The 21,387-nt window shown below is 48.2% G+C and overlaps 1 protein-coding gene across 1 annotated transcript in view; it reads right to left on the bottom strand.

The window, feature by feature from the left end:
- Positions 1 to 1,260: 1,260 nt before the first annotated feature.
- The window catches only part of ZCCHC2 (zinc finger CCHC-type containing 2), a 50,392-nt gene continuing 30,265 nt past the window's right edge, over positions 1,261 to 21,387 (bottom strand). The window contains exons 7-14 of the mRNA XM_045849695.1: positions 20,449 to 20,532; positions 18,771 to 18,828; positions 16,348 to 16,483; positions 15,161 to 15,225; positions 14,679 to 14,773; positions 9,840 to 9,968; positions 4,453 to 5,871; positions 1,261 to 3,360 (exon numbers count right to left, since the gene is read on the bottom strand). Coding sequence (XP_045705651.1) covers positions 3,293 to 3,360; positions 4,453 to 5,871; positions 9,840 to 9,968; positions 14,679 to 14,773; positions 15,161 to 15,225; positions 16,348 to 16,483; positions 18,771 to 18,828; positions 20,449 to 20,532 — 2,054 coding nt within the window. The 3' untranslated portion in view covers positions 1,261 to 3,292. The remainder of the gene's footprint in view (positions 3,361 to 4,452; positions 5,872 to 9,839; positions 9,969 to 14,678; positions 14,774 to 15,160; positions 15,226 to 16,347; positions 16,484 to 18,770; positions 18,829 to 20,448; positions 20,533 to 21,387) is intronic.

Raw genomic sequence — 21,387 nt, 5'->3', positions numbered from 1 at the left:
TTCGGGGTCACTTCGGGAGGGTGTCAGGAGGCGGTCCGAGGGGCTCCCTGCCGCAGGTGGGAGAGGAAACCTCTTGGAAAGGGGTACAGCCCGTCTTGCGGTGTTTACGTGTGTGCCCCCGCCCCCATGCAATGGAATATTGTCAAGTCAGTAAAAATGGCTAAGCCTCGGGGAAAGTGACATCGGCTACATCCTTTCGACCCTGAGAAAGCATGCTTCCTATGGCTTATTTTCATCTTGCCGGTGGCGGATATTAAAATACGAACACGTGAGAAAACAGTATTTTTGACTTTTAAAATTGCAAATTAAGTTCGCGCCGGTTAACTCGGGAGGGCACGAAGGGCAGGACGACCGGACCTCCCCAGGAGGCCGGGCCCAGGACACGCCTCCCCTGAAGCCGAAGCGTGTTTGAAGGAGGGCGTGAACTGTGCGAAGAGTAAAATTGAGAGTGGTTCTTCCCTCGGTGTGGGGGTGGGGAGGGTGAAGGCACGGGAGAGGACACAGGTGTGACGCTGGAGACCCGCGCACCAGCGCAGAGGGGCTTGCGTGTGTCACGCACGGGTGCACACTCGCTGGCTGAAGCGGAAAGCTGGTGCCCTGTGAGTCACACCCCCCACCCCGCCCCGCCCTCTGGAGGCAGAGGGGCTTCCATCAGGTGGCCCCGGACGGTCACTCCGTGCCCTGAGAGCTGGGGGACCCCCGAGGGGCCTGGGCGGAGTGACAAGACATTAGTCGTTGCCAGAGGCCGTGACTGATGCACAGACACCTGGGAAGTGCCGCCCCCCCATCTCTTAGAAATCAATGACGGTACGAAAACTGGCGTGAGACTGGGTCACGGAAGGCCTGACCCATGACATAAAGGTACGCAGCGCTGCACGGGGAGAGCTGCTGGGGAAACGAAATCATATTGATACATTTGAGAAAGCAAACTGTGTCCTCTACACTGTCAGTGGGAAAGGCCTAACCCAGTGACACGGCTCCAGGGTGACGAGGACTCTGCCTGGCTGCCGGGGCAGCACGCAGTGCGTGTCCAGGGAGCACGGACGTGCAGTGTCCGCTTCTGGGGGTCGCCCGCCAACCACGGGGCCCAGCTGCCCAGGGCACTGAGGGGCGTCCGGATGGCAGCTGGCTCGGGCTCAGCGCCTGTGCTGCAGGGCGACGGCGGGTTGGTTCTTCGGCGGGAAAAACGTAATGAGTGACGTGGCATGTCCTCCCGTGGTTCAGTTTTGTAACATTTGTAGTAAAGCGCAACTCTTAGGCTGTTTTTCATTTTTTTTTTATTGCTGTTAATTCAAGGAAAAAAGGTTGCATAAAATCCAATCTGTTCTAGAAATATAAGTGGCCTTTCCAGTACATAACATTTCAAATATCAAAGTATATGGTAAACATACAAACGAGGAGAAGGCAGCACACCTCCTAGGTACAGTACAGTATTTCAGACCGGGAAACAGGCTCCGTGGAGCACACTGGCAAGCGACCCTCGGCGCGGCCCGTCCGCGGCTCGTCCGAACTCTCACTGGAACGACTCTGCGGCAGCGTAACAGTTAATATTTAATAATAACGTGGTCCAAAAGTGCCCAGATCAAATAAAATACAATTAATCAAAATAATTTCCTTTACTCGAACTCTGTTTCTTTTTAAATTAAAGCTTTCCTTGACCCCTTCCCACCCCCCACCCTTTCCCCTTTAACTCCCAACCCCTGAAAGAAAGTTTCAAAATGTACATCGGTGCCATAAATATAAATGCTACCTAGGAAGCACGACAGGAAGCTCCTTCTTTCTTCAAGTGTTTCCTTCTGTTTAAGCGATCTGTCAGGCTTCGGAGCCAGCGCCAAACACCGACGTTCCCTGGCCGCACACCCAGGTGCCGCACACCCAGGTGCCGCGCAGGACAGAAACCTCTCATTCGGGCTCCACCCTGAGGCGCGGGGACCAGAGCCCACCCGGACCCCCGGACCCGCAGCTGCGCGGCGGGAGGTGCCCGTCGCTGTGGGCCGCGGCAGCCCGAGGAACGCCCCTGATCTCCCAGATAACCTCAGTGCACTTTAGGAAATCAAAGATTACCTGGAAGCAATTTAGTACATAGATTGGCTTTAAAAAACCTTTTTTTTTTTTTTTTTTTAAAAACAGCAGCATTGAACGTAGTGACAGGACACGGACATGATCAACACCGTGCTGCGCTCAGCAGTCTTTCACATCCTCACCAAGCGCAGCGGGGAACGGGCAGGGGAGCGGCTCTGCGACGAGAGACCGGGCAGGGCGCTGACGCCGGGCGCCGGCAGGGACGCAGGGCTCTGTGCGTGCGGGCTGCGGCGAAGCACAGCACACGCGTGTTCACCGCGACGTAACACTGGGACAGGTGGCGCGGGAAAGGAGGGCTGCCACTCGGGCGGCGTCCGAGCACGACACCGGGGCAGACGGCCAGTGAGGCCGGCCGCCCCACCAACAGACACGCAGACCATCCACGCCGGCTCGTTCACTTGCCGTCTCTCTGAGCCAACGGGCTACAAAGGGTGATGCGTCACAAAGGTCGTCTGTTTGCAAGAAAAAGCTCTCTGTCCACCTCATACATCATGTTTCCTCAGGGTTATACGGTTTTACTGCTTCCACTTATTTCAGCGTGCAGGCGGACACCGAGCACCGCGTGCGTGGGTTTCCGTGACGCTGCTCCTCGCACACACGCACATGCCCTGGGGAATCTGACTCCTCCCTCGAGATTCGGGTGGAACGGCTGGCCCTCGGCGTGTGTGCAGAGCAGTCTCCAAGGGTGGGCACCAGGGCGCTGGCCACCCGCCCTGCAAGGGGCCGCTGGCGAGCGGGAGGGGGGCAGGGAGAACAGTGTGCTTTAGGGTGAGAGTGAGAAAAGCTGGGGAAGAAGCAGAGCATCTTTTTTTTTTTTTCAAAACCATATGACTGCCACCAGTGTTGTCAAAAAAAAAAAAAAGGTCAAATACACAGTTTTAAAGATTCAGTAAACATTGCACACAGCAAGTATTCAGTGTAAAAAAGAAACACCACGCATCCATGTTCCTTTTGATAGTTTGGATGTTTAAGTTACACGGGTCACACAGACAAGCCGGTTGTTGAACCAGGAGACCGGAGGCTCAAAAGCAATGCGTCCTTTTCTGTTTTGGACATTGGTACAGGAAACAGGAGAAACCCCGACTGCATAGAAATTCCGGAAATGTGTAGACAAAGAAACATGAACAGAATACCTTTCCTTTCCTGCCCTCCACGCCCCCCCGGCCCCCCCCACCCCCTTCACGTATCAGGCAGGCAAGCTTTACTTGGTTCAGTCTGCAGAGTCCAACGTGTCACTAGGAGGGGGGAGGGGAGGTGCGTACCTCAGTCTGTAAGTGCCTAGAACGGGAGAGACAGAACGGCTAAGTCACTGCTCACAAGGCAACGCGTCGCAAACCACCACCGACAGCACGCGGGGAAGAAGGAGGCCTCTTCTTCCGCACTCCCGCAACGCCAGCGTGGCCAATATGCTACTTTTCAAAAGTGACCTGAAGTTTGTGCTCTAAGTTCAACCTAAAGCTGTCAAGCTCCAGCTTCTTTTAAAAATGCCAAGTAGCCCTGGCTGGTGTGGCTCAGGGGACTGAGCACCGGCCTGTGAACCGCAAGGTCACCAGTTCGATTCCCGGTCAAGGCACATGTCTGGGTTGCAGGCCAGGTCCCTGGTTAAGGGTGTGCGAGAGGCAACCAAATGTTTCTCTCCCTCCCTCCCTTCCCCTCTAAAAATAAAATAAATGAATAAAAAAGCTTTAAAAGTGCCAGGTATATACTCCCAATCCAAGACTGTTTTTGGCAAAATGACAAAAAACACACACAAGTGAAAGATAACGGTGTGAGGTGTATATGGAATTTTGTACCTTACTCATATACTTATTTAAGAACAGCTTCCTATTTTTTTGGTGGCAATAATAACCAACTTAGGTCAAATTCCCTTACTACCAAACCAGTGCTTAAAATACTTTGTTCCTTAAAATGCAACAGCATTTAATTTAAAACACCTGCTGGGCAGGGAAAGCACGTGGGGGGTGCACCGGGCCCCTTGGTAATGCGCACAGACACTAATACCTAAAACCTTACGTGTCAGATGACTGTCTTACTTCCTAGTTTTTCACTATGTAAAAATTTTCCTTACTTTATGAAAGAGGACTGTAGCTTTCTAAAAAAGTGCCGCAAGCCAGAGATGGGAGGTTCTGTAACACGAATTCCCACTCTACTCCTTCAAAAGTGCCTTGCTGGCTTCCTCCGGACTCGGAGACGGAGCCCCTGCGAACTCCCCGGGGCTGGGACCTGGGTCTGCGCTGGGCTCCGCCGTCCCGTCCGCAAGAACCACATCCGCAAACACACCCCACGACTCGGCCAGGGGAGAACCCTCGCGGCCACTAAGGCGGGGCGCGGCCCACTACGAGCAAGTCCGCTGCGAGCCCTCGGGGTTACCTTGTTGGCTGGCCTCCATGGACGCCTGCTTGCACTCCTGGGCAAAGTGCCCGCTCACGCCGCAGTTGTAGCACGAGACGTTCCCGCTCTTCTTGGGCCCCGAGCCGCTCGTGCTGGCAACCACACCGGGCGCTGCGTAGACGGCGTAGTACCTCCCGAATCCCGCCACCTGCTGCAGGCCGTAGCTGGCTTGGCTCCCCAGGACCGGGTCGTGCACCAGCCCGTTCGCATACGGGGCCGGGGGCAGAAAGAAAGGAAGCTGGTTTCCGTTGCTCTGATGTGCTTGGTTGAGGTAGCTGCCGTTGCACATGGACGGCAGAGGGAAGAGTGGGGGGACTCGGTACATGGGCACGGGGTTGGGGTAATAGTAGCTACTCAGCTGGAGGTTGCCGTTGGTCCCGCAGCCGCACCTCCGCCCGCAGGAGCCGCAGGGCCCCGAGCCCATCTGCGGGGGCGGCAGCACGGCGCCGCTGGCGTTCGTGCTCCCCACCGCACTGATGTAGGACGCGCCGTCGCTCTGCGCGGTGCTGTGCGTCAGCGCGGGGCTCGGGCTGGGCGCCGGGCCCGGCGTGTGCGTGGGGACCGCGGGCTGGGCCTGCGCGGATGGCGCTGCGGCGGCGGTCTGGCTGGGCAACCCTGCCGCGGCGGCGAGGGGCGAGCCCGCCAGGGCGTAGGGGGCTGGTGGCTGAGCGGCCGAGAGGCCGGCTGCTGAGAGCACTACGTTCACACTGGTGGGCTGAGGGGCTGTCCCCGCGTTTCCCTCCATTTGAGGCACCATTTGATTGAGTCCCGCCATTTGGGAGGCGGGTTTGGCGACGGGGTCCGTGGAAGCCCCAGGAGAGCCCGGGAACCCTCCTGGGCTGTGCACCGGGAGGAAGGCAGCGCCCAGGGACCCGACGCTCAGGCCCCCGGCCGGCGGCGGCGGCCCGCTCAGCGCGCAGCCCTCGGAGGATCCCTGCGGCTGCGGCGGTGGCAGCTTCAGCCTCTGGACGTGCGGGAGGAACGTGGCCGGGAGGGGCAAGGGCGATGCCAGCAGCTCGAGGTGCTTTTCTGAATCTCCAGTAGGAGCTGCCGGCCCCAGGAGCCCCACGGGGGTCGCGCCGGACTCCCTCAGTGCAGAAAGGGCGACAGGACCGGGAACCAGCATGCCTATTGTCTTGCCGTCGCCGGGTTTGGGGGCAGGAACGACCACGTCCGACTTCTGGGCGCCGCTGTGCACCACACAGTGCAGCGTCGGCATGAAAGAAATGTGCGGGTACTTGGGCGCGCCGGCGGGGTCCTCGAGAAGGCCTCCGCTCCCGTCTCCCAAGGAGGCGATGTTTCCCGGGGGCGGGACGGCAGCAGTCTGGGCGACGGAGCCGGAACCGGGGAACCTGCGCGTGGCCGGCGTCCCCGAGTCCTCGGAGTTGCTGTCGGTGTCTGCGGGAGAGGACGGAGAGGCGCGTGACACCGGGGCCGACTCCCACCGCCCCTGCTGGAGGGGGGCTTCAGTGCGTCTGACCTGAGCTCTGACGTTTGGGACTGGAGTAACTGGGGCCCCTCGGCTCCCTCACGGCCAACCTGGCCTTCTTTTGATTTTTGGCTCTCTACGTACTTTATTTAAAAAATAGAGAGATTCTGGAAAAGGCAACACCATGGAGACAAAAGGAAGACCAACGGAGGCCAGGGGTGGGGGGTGGGGGGTGGCGGAGGGCGGACCAGGAGCACGGAGACTGCCAGGCAGAGAAGATTCTGAGTGACGGTGCCAGGACAGACCGACAGACCGTGCTGTCGGACCTTCGTCCAAGGCCACTCGGAGCGCGCCACCGAGAGGGAGCGCGCAGGTACACCGCGGCCTCTGGGCGGTGACCACGCGCCCGGGTTGGCTCATCCTTGGTTTAAAAAAAAAAAAAAAAAAGTGCCATTCTAGTGAACTATGTTGAAAATGGAAGAGGCTGAACATGTGTGGAAAATCTCTGTACTTTCCTTAATTTTACTGTAAACCTAAAACTGGTAAAAAATGTAAAGTCTTTAAGAAAAATCAGTGGAGAGAAAAGCAACAGAAGGTTACCTGGAGACAATGAAGTACAATGCAAAATACAGAGATATATTAATTCCACCTTATCGCTGAGAAAAGGATCAGGTATTTTTAACACCAGTCAATTTTAGACAATTCACTTGATTTACAGTCTGCACTGCCAAACCCAAGGTCTTGTATTTGTTGCACATAAATGATACAGTTTAAAGGAGCTCAATTCAGAGTGTATTCAACTCAAATATCTAGGGGCAGGAAGTGGAAGAGAGTTTTTCCAGAATAAAATAAACATTCTCTCGCTGAACTGTTTCAGTGGCGCAGAGAGTGTCAAGCGTCCAAGGCAGCCCTACCGCGAGCGCGCGGAAGCCGGGGGGGCGGGGTCGCCAGGCAGCGCCTAACCCAGCAGCAGCGCAGCAGGGGCAGGAGCCACACCGCCGGCGCCTGCGTTTATTGCTGCATCGTCCTTGGCTTGTATGCGGAAAGAGCATGAATCCAGACTCCCCCGCCTCCCTGACTTTCCGTGCAAAGGGGCGAAGATAAAATCTCATTCGCAGTGCTGAGACACCGTGAGCCCAGATGCTGCAGTGACGTGTGCGGAGAGCACGCGGTTAGCCGTGGTGCCTGTTCCGCCATCTCTTTTCTTAAATAGAAGCAGAACTGCAAAACATACTTAAATGTTTACATTTATTCAGGTAATAGCTAGCTATGTTCAGCTAAGATGTTAAAAATATTTTAAACAGAACACTAAAAACAAATCATTCGAGTCTTTCTGGAGAAAGGTTAAACAGAACCTGCTCAGTGACAGGCTGTCCATGGTGTCATTAACTCGATTATTAGAATGTACATTTCAGGGAAGACATTCAATTTGTGAGTAAATGGAGTTATGCTCCAATTTGTGGAGCATAAACTCCCCTTAATGAGGTGTTTATTGCTAAGCTTTACCAAACAAAAAAAGTATCCAAAGATGAATAACTTATTTAAGGCATTGTATCTGTATCTGTACCATAATTATGAGTACAGAGTTAAAACATTTGGTCAATTAAATTTCTATATGAGCTGGACACAACCTTCTTTTCTTCCCCCCTCAAATTGTAAGAGAACCTTTACTTGGAAAGCTACAGAGAAGCAGAAGTGAGCGGCTGGGCCGTGCGGACTCGGGAAACCAGTTACAGAAGCAGAAGCAGGGCCCTTGGAGCCGAGGAGAGAGCGAGGCGCTGCTGGGCGAGGCCAGGGGACAGCGCCTCCTGCGCTGCTGGGTGAGGCCAGGGGACAGAGCCGGCCCTGCGGCCTCCAGGGAGGGCGCGCCTAAAGCCTCCTCAGTCAGCAAACGACCCCGATTTCAAATGGTCCCCAGTGGTTTTCTGGGCATTGTAAGCACTCATCTAGCTATTTAGGGATAGGCTCTGTCCTATTTTTTTTTTATGTTGACTTTGAAAAGTAAAGTTTCATTAGGACCAGTAAGAACAATAGCAACAAAGCCATATGCTTTTCCAGGCCACCTTTTCATTCACTCAAAATCAAAGCTTTTTTTTTTTTTCAAATTGCAGTGGATCTTTAGCCCTTGCCCGTTTCAGACAGCCCCGAAGGAGTCTTCAGTCGGAGAAGGCTCGTGCAGTCCCTGCTAACTGCGCCCAGCGGCCCCCGTGTGCAGGTGTGCTCTGCAGATCAGAAAGGCCGTGCGGCCGCAGGCTGGGACACGTGGGGGGCAAGCTCTCACTGCGTGAAACTTTTGGTAGGACTTGAAAAGGACTGCAAAAGTGAAGACTGGCTTTAATTGTACATGACACAGCAGCACCAGTGCCACTGACCCTGAGGCGTGACCTGACCCTGTTAGCGCAGGAGCTAGGGTCTCAGAGAGCGGTGGGCTGCCCAGGAAGCAGCCACACATGGCTGCAACGCTGCGGTCTGAGGACCTCCCCAGCTCCCCGGGTGAGCCCAGCAACATCACTGAACACTGCCGGCAGCACAGGACACCTTACAACCAAAAGGCTCGGATGTCGTGGGCATGTGTGGAAAACGACACCCTCACTCAACCTGCATGTTTTGGGGGCACCACTTTTGGAATAGCAGGCTAAGGACTTCTCACACTCCACTCTTTAAAAGCAACGAGAGTCCTGGCAAACACTGTCAAAATCAAAATTTTCAGACCTGCGGAAATTAACTAAAGACTTGCAGCAATCTGAGGAGTGTTGCTTCAAGAAAAACAGCTGAGTCTCGTAAGAACTGCAAGTACTGTGGCGTTTCCCCTCGCCTAATCCTAATCCTATCTCCCTTTCTCCAGCTCTGAAGAAGCCTTGTAACAACCTTCCAGTCTCACAGGTGTGGTCGCCAGGAAAACCAGCCGCCGGGCAGCGACTAGCAGCAGCATGGGTGTGGAGCTCCACAGAAGCCATCCCCAAAGACTGTCACTATCTGATCGTCTGGCAACTTGCGTTCACTCTTTCACAGTCCTTTACCCACAGGGCACTGGCCACTTTGATGGGCAGCAACTGTTTAAGGGCTTGGTGGCCTGAGGCAGCACGGCCATTAGGGCCAACAAGGAGGGGGACCAGCACACTGTGGAGGAAAAACAGGAGAATGAGACATCCACGAGGAGTTCTGAAAGCTCTGATGTATTCCTGGGAATCTGGAAGGCCACACTCACGTCTAGGGCTGTATGCATGCCCAGGAAAGACCTAAAAGGATCCTGAACTCTCATTTCTGGCTGCCTCTGAACCTCTGTTTAAGGAAACATTGAAGAAGTAATTCATACAGAAACCAAAAACCAAAATGGCAGATGTAAATCCTGGCTTATCAATAATTACAATAAGTTTAAATACAGCATAGACTCCAATCAGGTGACAGAGGTGGACAGAGTGGCTACAACACCATCATCCAACTACGTGCTGTGACAGACACACCTGAGATTCAAAGACACACACAGGTTTAAAGTGAAAGCATGGAAACAGAGGCACCCTGCGAGCAATGCCCCAAAGAGAACCGGAGCGGCTGTGTCACTATCAGATGAAAAGTAAGACAAAAGGTGTTACTAGACACAAAGAAGGATACGTTATAAGGATAAAAGGGTCAATCCGTCAGGAAGCAAAAAATTATAAATATGTGTGCACCTAAGTTTTCAATCCCTCTGCACGAACTCTCCATTTTGTTATGGCTGTCTTCTTTCTATTTAATTTCATGTGCAGTGAAGTGTTCTTTTTTTCAAATCAACATGGCTATGACCTACTAAGTCACTGGTCTACATATTCTTTACGCCAATTGAATTAAAAATCAGTGATGATGTTCATGAGAACATAAAGCTACTCCCCTTGGACCCATTTTAAGAGACAACACGCACTGCCCTCCACTGCCCCCCTGTCCCCTCCAAAGAGCAAACCTCGGTCTCTTTCTTCTTCGCTGTCGAAACTCTCTCTCCCGTCATGCCGTGGACTGGAGGGAGAACTGTAACTCTCTGAGGATGTCTCTCCACACGTGTCATGTCCAGATCCAATGTCCAAATTCGCATCTAAAAATAATAATTCTATTTTTAAAAATAGTGTTGAGTAGTTAAAGTAAATTCCAACTTAAACCATTAGAAATTAGTTATAGCTGTAACTTTTTTTTTCTGTTTTCCTGCAATCACCTAAAAAGCTGGTCGGTCCCACAGCTTTTTAATAATGAAAAAATTCATTATTAAATCACTATTTTAATTGAAAGTAACTTATACATACATTCTCAGAGCAACAAAGGCAGAGGAAAAAGTCAACCTTAGTGACTCTAAAAACTCCGAGTTAAGCCTCTTCGTGGGGTCTGTCCAATACCGGCATGTTGGGCCACTTTCAAAGTCTAGATATTCTAACTTCTCAGAACTTGTTGGACATTCACTGTTCAAAAGACCTTAAGAATAGGACTGACTGCTAAAAAAATGCCTCCTCAGTTAGAATTACTGTGCCTGAGCATTCAAAAGGAGTCAATCCTACCTGGTGGGCTGAGTAGCTCTTTGAGTTCTGCCCAGCAGCTGAGACGATGCTGAGGCGGGGTCAGGGGTGGGGGGTCGGGGTCATGGCCAGTTAGCTACATCTGTTTGGAGCTTACGGCAAGGTTACTGGCATAACTAGCACTGGCCAGTCCTGTACTGGCCCTCACTTAGGGTGCTGTCCTACTCATTTCTGTAAATCCAGTAGCCTGCAGAGTCCCTGCCTTGCAGCAAGCATTCAACCTGCTCAGTGTATGCTTTAGTGCATAAGTCCCCACACGAGGGACTGCAGAGGGATCTTCAGAACTACAGATGAGTGAGTTGTTTCCATAGCCAGCTGGCAGAAACAAATAGAGGTTGCAACTATTAATCGCTTGGACAAAGTATGTGTTACAGAAAAGACGTGGTTTGTGATGGCCAAGTTAGTTGACTAATCTTTGTCTTCTGAAGGGGGGAAATTTGTAACTGGCATCATTGTTAAGATGACCTAGCCTAACCCAGCAACTCAAATGGTAGATGAATACTCAAATAACAATAAAGTCATTAAATGTTGCTAATTCATTTTGAGTAATAAAATGCAAAACCAGCAAGGGAAAATGCACAAAACCTCGTAACGCTGTAAGTGGCTGAGGCGTTATTTGGGCAAATAAAAACTTGACAGAAAAGTAACCTGGCGTATACTTGTGCACGATAATAGCATTTGAATTGATCCGTCGCAGTGTGACCCAGGGATGCACATCAACACCAGGGGCTCCCCGGAGACAACCTAATGTGCCACCGTGGCCCAACCTGGCATTCAACTGCACTCGTGAAGCGAAACATAAATATAAAACTGTGGCACATACAGAAATTCTGCATATAAGTATTTCAACCGGCATAGAACAGAACGAACCATTTAAGGAAGAAGAGAGTCAAGGATTCAGTACGGCAGTCTCAAAGCAGAGAGGGCAGGCGGGCAGGGGCCTCTGGGGCCAGGCGAGCTGAGGTTTCGTCACCCAAACTCAGACAGTGAGACTCCCGTGGAGTCTTGGAAACTTCAGAGTAAGTTACAGGATATGCTTTTTTTAAAAAGCAAAGCAGCCATTTCTCAAAATGACACAATTTTAAAAATTATTTTTTTTAGATTATATAGCTAGTAAACATTTGAAACACCAAATTATCATATATTAATTCGCAGTTTTCAAAGAATTAAATACACGGATCTAAATCTACACTAGACATCATGTTCTCTTTTTGATCACCCAGAGGGTGCTTTGGAACTGGACAGAGTCCTTGGAGTTGTTATGAGAAATGACGTGACATCCTAGAGTCAGAAGGTGTGCAGGTGAGGATATATATGCTGAAGGACATGCCACAAACTGCCCATTTAAGTAAATACGAACTTTATTGTTTGTCACCGTGTCTCACAGGGTGAAAGATCATGCAAGAAGACAAGGGGCAAAAACTTACAGTAGCCACTGCTCTAACATTGAAAATCCTGGTTATTAGCATTTATGAACAAACAGGAATTAGTCTGACTTAACTGTTTAGGTATATCAGAACCACAATTAGAGAAAAGCAGGAGGCTCTAAATCACTAGTCTTTCGAAAGAAACAGAGTCGATCACCTCGCTCCCCTCAGACTTCCTGGTGCTGCACCAGCTACAGAAGAGCGGTGCGGAGCAAACACGCAGGTGCACTGCGTGTCCGCTTAGCGATGTCACCACGGAAACCCTACTTCTCCTCGGTGGAGAGATTTAAGGCTTGAGGTTTTAAAGCAAACCCACTGCAAAGAATACAGATGATGAGCAGCACTGGGAACCTTCTGTGAAGCAACCACGTGGAGGGAGACAGTAAGTGATTATTGTGTTCCTTTTTGTACCTCTAGAATTTCGAACTACATGAATGTATTATTACTCAAAGTAGAAGTTTTTAAATTAAAAATAAGTGATACTTATCTTAAATCAAACTGACTTATTTAAAGATCCAAACATACGAATCAGAAAGACCCAATATTTTCAGTTTTAATACAATTTCTACATTTTATGATAAGTGTCATTGTTCCATAAAAAAAGAAATCTTAATAGATCTTGAGTTTACTAAATGCTAAAGGTAATTCCTTGATACCTTACTATATTAAAGAGAAACTAATAAATGGGTTTTTCGTAAGTTGGAGTCAGCAAACATCTGAGCTACATTCGACATTGACAAGTTGTACAAAGTATATTTCATTTATAGTCATACTCTTTAAGTATAAATATATATCAATCAGAGAAATATATATAAGATAAAAGAGACAAAATAAGGTTTATCTTTTTCTTTGTAATCCTCACCAAGGACACTGCCTTTAGGGAGAGAAGGCAGAGAGAGAAAAACACATTGACCGGTTGCCTTCTTGTAAGCGCTGGACCGGGGATTGTACAGGCCCAGACTGAAGACTGAACCTGCAACCTACGTATCTGCCCAGACTGGGAATCGAACCCACAGCCTTTCAGTTACAGGGCGTCGCTCCACTGGCCAGGGCCATAGTAAGGTCTATCCTAATCAAACACTCTCAGGTTGTATTGTACATCTACAATATTTTAAAATAAAGAGGAAAGGAAGCTTGTGATAGTACTAAAAAGCTCTTAATAAATTTTATGGCATGTTTTCTTCTAACTTAGAATGGTGAGAAGACACTAAACTACTGAACGCCTGTGTGCTCAGTACTAGCTAACTGCTTTCCACACGCTGTCACATTCGATTTTTGCGATCTTGTGAGGCAGGTCCTATTCCTGCTTCACAAATGAGAAAACTAAAGCTTCATTCAGAGAGGCCGCACACTTAAGAAACAGGTGGAGCACCCCATTCTAAGCGACATCTGTCTGAGATCAAAGTCCACGCATTTCTCCTCCGACAGTTTGAAGCTGAAAAGGAAGAAGTGTGGCGAACTCGTCTGGCGAGCAGCGGTTCCCAAACGACGTGGGAGACGAGAGACAGAGGGATCGTGAGAGGACCGGGTGTGCAGGGGCGGGCAAAAGCAGGTTCACAGTTGTGAGCACACGGAACACAGAGAGTGGTTCCTGTGTTATCAGTATTTATTAATTAATTCTTTTCCCGCACCAACTGGAAGCCTCCTTTGCGCACCCCTGTACCCGACCGGATTCCGGCCGGGAGTGCCCGGGTCTACCCAGTGTGTGCTGCGGAAGACAGAGTGGGGGCGGTGCGGGGCTGACCTTGGAGGGGGAGGACAGAGGCCGGGGAGCCGGGCAGAAGCTACTGCCCACACGCACCAGCAGAGACCTTCCGTGTTACTTTAGTTCTTCCCTTCTTCTTTGGCTGCCGTCGCCATGGGGAACATCAGGGTGTCACAACAGACTCATACAATGACACGGTCTTCTCCCCTATGTTGTCCCCCCCAAGACAGCTCAGTTCATTCATTCAGTGGCCGGCCCAAGGATCTTAGAGTCAAAATTAACCAGATTTCCTTTATCAATATTCAATCTCTCTAAACAAATATGTTAATTAAAAAACACTCCATTAAAAATATTCTGGTTATTTATGGTATATCGCAATTTAATGTAGTAACATTTGAATAAAATCTAAATTTTAACCGTTATTTGCAGGATCAGTCCAGCTGACAGCTGTGTTAGGTACACAAGTGAACAAAACATTCTCCTCAAGGTCTGTGGGCCTGTCTTCACTTTTTATCTTTACTGTGAACGGTGAAGGTCAACATAACACAGAAAGTGAGCAATGAACCAACAGAAGGGACACTTCTCAGTCAAATGAACACGAAACCTTTCACCTTAAAAAGAGGGACCTCAGAATAATGGTGGGTACACAGAAACCACACAAATCTAGTCCAAGAACCCAAGGGTCTGAATTCCCCTAAAGTGCCACAAAGCTCCAGAAAACAGCCATCACACATGATTCTACACAGTCAACCAGACTCTACACAGTGACTTCATATACGAATGGGTCCCCAGGTCCACGAGGGTGGGGGAGACCTTCGGGGTCCTCGGGAGCGGGGAACAGGCTCGAGAAGGAGACCAGCGAGGAGACCTCGGGCACCAGAGGGGGCGAGAGCTGGCAAAGGAAATGCACCTCCACAGTGGCCCCGGATTTCCTAAGCAGACTCTGCCAATACTCCAGAACCGTGTAATTCTGAAACGGCTGTTCGCACCAACGCAAGATAAAAGTACATCAGGGTCCGACATGAGAGCTCAGCGCTGACTATACAAGGCATCACAGGACGTGCATTCAGGTGATGGGTATTTGACACGACAGCAAACATCCTTACCTTTCACGGAACTGCCCTGGGCGTGCTGAGGAGTGGAGAGTCTAATACCGTTGATTCTACTATTCAGTCTGTTGTCAGCTTTCTTAACTTGCTCCCTAAACCAAAAGTATACAGGTTACCAACACTGTTCATAAGATTCTCTGGAGAATACATTAAGTGCAGTAGAATTACTAAAATTCCCCTCAAAATTTTTTAGAACTAAAAAAAGTTCTTAGTAAGGTATAATCTAAAAGCAAGATATAGTGTACAGTTCTGACAGTTGCCCTCCAAATGGAGCATAATATTTGACAGTAGCTTTATTTTTATCACTTGTATATGTTGATTATTTTGGATAAAAAAGTAAAGCCCAGAAGTAAAAATATAAAGAAAAGGAATAGAAAAACACTACTTATTATACATAAACTAAACATGCCCATAATCAAATGCTATGTGTCGTCCTTTCTTCCCAATTTCTATTACAGGAGACATGAAATTGAACCTACTTTTCTACATGTGGCTTTCCTTTCTTCTTATTTATTGAAGATAAACTTCTTTTATCAGTTGAATGCTAGTGGAAAGAATACAAAGATATCAAACAGACTAAAGCTAACCCTTATTCTTGAAGGTACCCTTATTCTGATATCTACATTAAAATGAGATACATTCTCAGTTGCATATTCTAACAAATTCTTATTCTGAACCTATTACTGAAGTTACCTGCATGAACTACTAAAATTTTTATATTCCTTGAAAAATACTTATTATTATCAATCATGAGGAAAACATCTAATTAGTATTTTGCTTTTAAAATGGACCTGTATTCTTTTGTGTATTATTCTGACCACGAAATAAAACACAATCAAGTAACTGGTATTTGCTATAAGTGTGCTTGTATTTTCTTAAAGTTCAGGCTGGCAAAACTACAATGCACAATTTTTTCAACTCTAAAAAGAAACGGTGCACAGGCACTGACTTGGAGGTACAAAAAGTACAATGTATTTAAAAAATAGATGCTTATCTATTTTTAATAAGCATCTATCTTTAAGTAAGTATCTATTTTTTAATAAATATGGCTAAGATAATATACAATTTTTCAAAACACGCCTTAAAGCTTTAGTTCATAAAAACACATTCCAGTAAAGGTGAACATTTGGATCGAGTGTCATCCAGAACTAGAATCAGGTTAACAAATCTCTGCCTTCTAGGGAGAACAGGGTTGCTCAGTAGCTGCACCAGTGGGCACGCCCCTGTGCCTGGGGTGCCGCATCGCCTACGCCCCCTTGGGAGCACTGGGCTCCAGCATCTCATCAACTGCTAAGGAAGCACGTCTGTCCTCGTCACCCTCAGAAGGCCCCGTGAACTGGTCCCGCTACTCACGAGGGAAGGTCAGCTTCAACATTCCCAACACCAACAGCAATATAGGGACAGAAATGTGAATAGTTCTTTTAGAAGTAAAAAAGTTGGCAAAACAACTTAATGTACCCCTGGTAGGAATTTAAAAAGTAATCTAAGTAAACTTTTTCAGGCCTCAGGAGAACTTGGATCACATCACCCAAATGAGTTTAGACTCCAACACTTAAACATTCCCTCAGTCCTTCTCACCAGACGTGCTACCTGATGCAACTGGGCTCTGACCGAGGGGCAGCGCTTTAACAGCACGGCACGAAGACCCAACCAAGCCCCCGGATACCTGGTCCGCTAAGGCCACACAGTGCCCCGGGTGCTGGGCGGTGGTGCAGCTCTGCTTCCGCCAGTCCACAACGCCGTTCTGTTCGGAACACTGCATGGTGAGGCCGTCCAGTGGGGAACAAGTTGTACCAGTAGTGCTATCGGAAGCAAAGTGTACACAGGAATGAACACCGAACCTATGGCAATGATCTAACCTACGACACTGATGAATGAGGAAGCCACACTAACCCTTTCCGTAGTATGTGATTTTATAGAACACACCAAAGAAGAAAAGCAAAACATACTATGCGAATACACCAGTATACAGCTATCTTATCTACTTAACAATTCACCCCTGTCTGTGAAGAGATGACTAACAGATGCACATTCTCTCCTTAGACTCTGCACAACCGTCATCCTGCCCCACTCACAGTCGGGGCCTGCCCCAATCTCGAGAGAACCACTAGGCACGGGAAGGGGCGGGCTAATGCGGCTGAAAAAGAAACAGATAACAGTCTCAGAGGGAATCCAGAGAGTAAAGTTACTCTACATGGATTCTACAATAATAGCCCTTCATATGATCAATGACTACAAGGTTGAGAATTTTAGAATACTGGGAAATATAAAAAAGAACCAAATTTAAATTCTGTAACTGCAGAATGAAATGAAATTAAGGATGCAACGGACAGAAACATGAAAAAATCAGAGAAGAGGAAATACGGTCAGAAAACAGACTGGAGCACCGAGAGAAAAAAATATATGGAAAATGCAAAAACCAGTTTGAGAGACAGGGACACGGTGAAAAGTCTAATGTGAGCACTTCAAGTCTTGGAAGAGGGAACGAGAGAATAGGGAAGAAGTGATAACTGAAGAAGTGACGGCTTGGACTGTTTAGCACCAAAAGCTGCCAAGCTTCAGACACAGGAGGCAGAATTCATTCAAAGAAGACTACAAACATACTATAGGAAAACTGCTAGAAACCGGACAATGAAAGAATCTTAAACAGAAATAAGAGTATGAAAAGCACATTAACTTTCAAAGAGCAACCAGAAGACTGAAACGATGGATGCTAGCTGTCGTAAGTGTGAGTTTCCCCAAAAAGCAGAATCTGGAGTGTCACCACAGATTTGGGAGGTGACCCCAGGAAGCAGAGCAAGGGTCAGAGAGAATGAAACAGGACAGGAGGAAAATCCAGCACGAGGGCCCATCACCAAGGGTGCCGCTGTATGCAGCAGAGGCTCCGGCTGGCTGAGACCTCCCCGAGCTGTCTACCCGAAGGACAGGAAGCTGGAGCTCCGCCCTCAGTGAAGGACTAAGCCCCAGGCAAACTGACTGGCGCCTGTCAACTGTGCTTGCTGAGGGCCCAGCAGGCCCAACAGCATCAGCAAAGGCCCCGCAGCAGAAGGTGGAAATCCTTGGGACAGCAGTAACGCGAGGGGAGACGGAAATCTTATAGATGATTTTACGTGGTTTGTAGTAGAAATCAGAAGAGAGGATGAGGAGCTGGGCCGAGAGGAGATGCTGCCAGGGACGGAAGGCTGAGACTGGAAGACAGCGACACTGAAGGCGGACCTTGGAAATGCTGTGGGTTAGGTTCCAGAGCGCAGTCATAAGGCGAGCATCACAGTGAAGCAGGTCACACAAACTGTTTGGTTCCCCAGTGCATATAAAAATTATGTTCACACTACACTGTAATCTATTAAGTGTGCAATAGCACTATGTCTAAAAAACACAATGTACATACCTTAATTAAATACAACATATCTGTGCAGTGCAATAAACCGGGGTATGCCTGTATGGTTTTAAGAACTAACAGAAAATAACGGCCAACCCAGAATCTTATACCCAGCAAAAATGACCTCCAAAAAATGAGGGAAAAATAAGTATTTTTTACAGATAAAAACTAGGTGAATTCATTACTGGCAGGTAAGACAACAGGAAATAGTCAAGGGCTTTTCAGATAGATGGAAAACAATCACAGATAGACACCCAGACACACAGGAAGGAATAAAGAACAATGGAATGGCTGATGCTAAAATAATGAAAAAAGGGTCCATAAGGTTTAACATATAGACAGCATCAAAACACATGACAGCAACTGTTTGTAAGGCGGGTGGAGATAAGTGAGGTTACAGCGACAGAAGATCCTCACACGGTAGGTGGTGAAAACACAACTGATAGCACACCTTAGCAAGTCAGAGATGTACAACGTAACGTCCAGGGTAACCAGCAGAATAGTCCCAAAACAGGGTGTAACTATCAAGACTCAGAAAGACAAGAGAATAAAAACCATCCAAAAGCATGAAAGAAGGAAAAAGCAAGCACAGAAAACATACAACAAATCATAAGCGAACAGTTAAATGTAAACGTAACCAGTAATCACAGTAAACGAGACACTGAGTTAAAATGCACTGACGTCTCTCATTCCGGGAATGAGACACCTACTTCACAGTGGGGCTCTTCCCGGCGTGCTTCTTGTGCATGACGGGGTGCTGCAACACGTCTAGGGCAGGGAAAAACACGTTATTACACCAAATGCTCCTGCAGAAATCCAAAAGGATCGCGCCATAACAGTGTCAACAGACCTTGTAGAGCATTTTTTCCAGAAAGTTCGTTAAAGAGTCAATTTTTCAAAAGATACAATAAATGGTCAAATTTCCTTAAACATCATCTCAAATGTGTTCACCTAATAGTAAATCAATTGTGTCCAAAACTATACAAGTTAATATGAGCATGCTACTGCAAAACTACAACATTCAATTTCAGGCTTTCAAAAAAACATTAAAAAAAATGAAGTGTCTCAAATATTAAAAATACACATCAGCTAGTACAACAAACACCTGTGTACCCACCTTCTCAATTATCTCTAGATGTCTCTTTTTACTAAGTAACAAAATGGCCCAGAAGCCCCTGGGGCCCTCTGCCACCCGCCCCACGCCCTCTCCCTGCCGAGGCTAACTAGCTGAAACACCCCAGGCCCATTGTCACGGTCACTGTCCGCATTTGCAGACACAGGCGGTCGTGGTGTCTGTCTGAAGATACTGTAATTATTTTAAATGGCAGCCCGAGTGGCGATGAATAGGCCACGATTTACGTATAACCTGATTAACATTTAAAGTTTGTGGGTTAACGTCCAGGCATGGCTATCACACCAACGGTGCCTTGAGAACCCCGTCCCTGACCCCTGACACAGGGGCCATTTTCACAAAAGCAGAATGGCTGGCAGTAGTATCCAGCTAATTACCTCCAGCTTCGCCAGTGTCAAATTTCTGTCCAAAATACTTGTGCCAATTTAAATTCCCATCAGCAGGTGAGAATTCCTGTTACTTCGTATCATTGATGTCAGAGAGAAAATGTTTTGCCAATTCGAAGAGTGTGAAATGATACTCCTTTGTATGCATGTAGGTAGGTAGGTATGTGTTTTATTTATTTTTCTATTGACTTTTTTGGAGTGACATTGGTTAATAAAATTATACGGGCTTCAGGGGTACAATTCTATAATACATCATCTGTATATTGTAATCTGTATTCACCATATCTAACTGTTTTTAATTTGCATTTTTCCAGACTACTTAAGAGGTTTGACACTGTTTAATGGCTTTTCAAGGCTCTTCTTCTACGAATTGCCTATCTTCTGCAAATATTGCCAATCAGAATGATTTCTCCTTGACTGTTAGAAGAATCTTTCTACAGTGTGGATGTCATTTTACCTGCACGCATCTTGCAACTGTCTTCTAATCCCCGGATTCCCTGTCACGTGTGAAGTTCTAATTCAGAGTGGGAGGAGCTCCACTATGCTCAAGCTTTGTCTTGTCAAGAAAGCCTCCTTGTCCCAGGCGAACATTTAAAAGTTTAAGTTTTATATTTTACACATTACATTAACTTTATGTTCCATATAATTTGTTGTTCACTTGAAACTTCTGTGCTTAATATAAGTAGGGATCTAATCATACATTTTTCAACTGGAAGGCCAGCCAACACCATTCACTGGATGATCTATTCTTTCCCCACTTATTTGTAATGCCACCCGTTTCTCGGCTCCTTATTCTGTTCTCATGGCTTGCTTGCCTATCCGTGTCCCAACAGCAGGCAGAATGACTTATTCCAATGAATCAACACTGACCTTCTTCTTGACTTGAAGCTTCTGAGCTGTCTTCTTTCAAGTGTTCTAATATCTTGGAAGTCTTCAGAGAGGACTGTAAGTTATCTGTGGAAAGTGTTCAATGCCATTAACTTTTTAGGAAAGTTGCAACAGAGAGATACAGACAACAAACACAACAATTATTTTCCTGCCGGGGAAGGTGAGAGCGGAGAGTGAGCAGTGCAGGACGTCGCCACCAGACAGAACCTTTGAGAAAGCAGGACGACAGAGCGCAGGACGCTGGGCTGGGAGTGGGGACTGGGATCTGTGGGGCCAGGTCTCCCCATTAAAGCCACGGGACTGAAGCGAGGTGCTTTACACCCGTCAGCTCCTCCCACCCACATGCTCCAGTGCTCCTCAGACACTGCGTGTTGTAAGGCTTTTTACAACCTCTAACTGTTGTGGGTCATTACTTTTATAAAACCCAGCAACAATGTTGTGGCAATGTCGAATTGCAACAAAGACCCAGGGTGTCCTCTCGGGGTCCCTTCTTCTAGGACAGAGCAGTGACCGGCACCCTGGGGACCGGCGTAAGCACAGAGCACGCTGTGGCGGCCCGGGATCACGTCGCCCTCTAAGTGTGAGCCAGCAGGGTCCCAGCGCCGGACGTGCTGAGTCACTCAGGAGTCTAACGTTTGTTCTCGCAGGTGCCAGGATATGCAATGTCGCTCTCCGTCCCGCAGGAGAAACGAGGGAGCTGCTGTCTTTCAACAGAGCCCGTGCGAATGAACTGGGACAGCACGTTCTTTGGTGACAGCTTAGACATCCTGACCAGATTTTCCGTGATCTCAAAACATGTACTTCATTTAATACATTATTTTCACAACACTCCAAAACAAAATCTTCCAGCTTCTTTAGCATTCATTGCTCACGGCACACAAATACTGCCAAGCTCTCAACATGTGTTTCCTGTCGTTTACA

This window comes from Phyllostomus hastatus, unplaced genomic scaffold (assembly GCF_019186645.2).
Source record: "Phyllostomus hastatus isolate PE091 unplaced genomic scaffold, TTU_PhHast_1.1 phas_contig_80, whole genome shotgun sequence".
Classification (NCBI taxonomy): Eukaryota; Metazoa; Chordata; class Mammalia; order Chiroptera; family Phyllostomidae; genus Phyllostomus; species Phyllostomus hastatus.
This window is presented reverse-complemented; position numbering and strand designations above follow the sequence as displayed.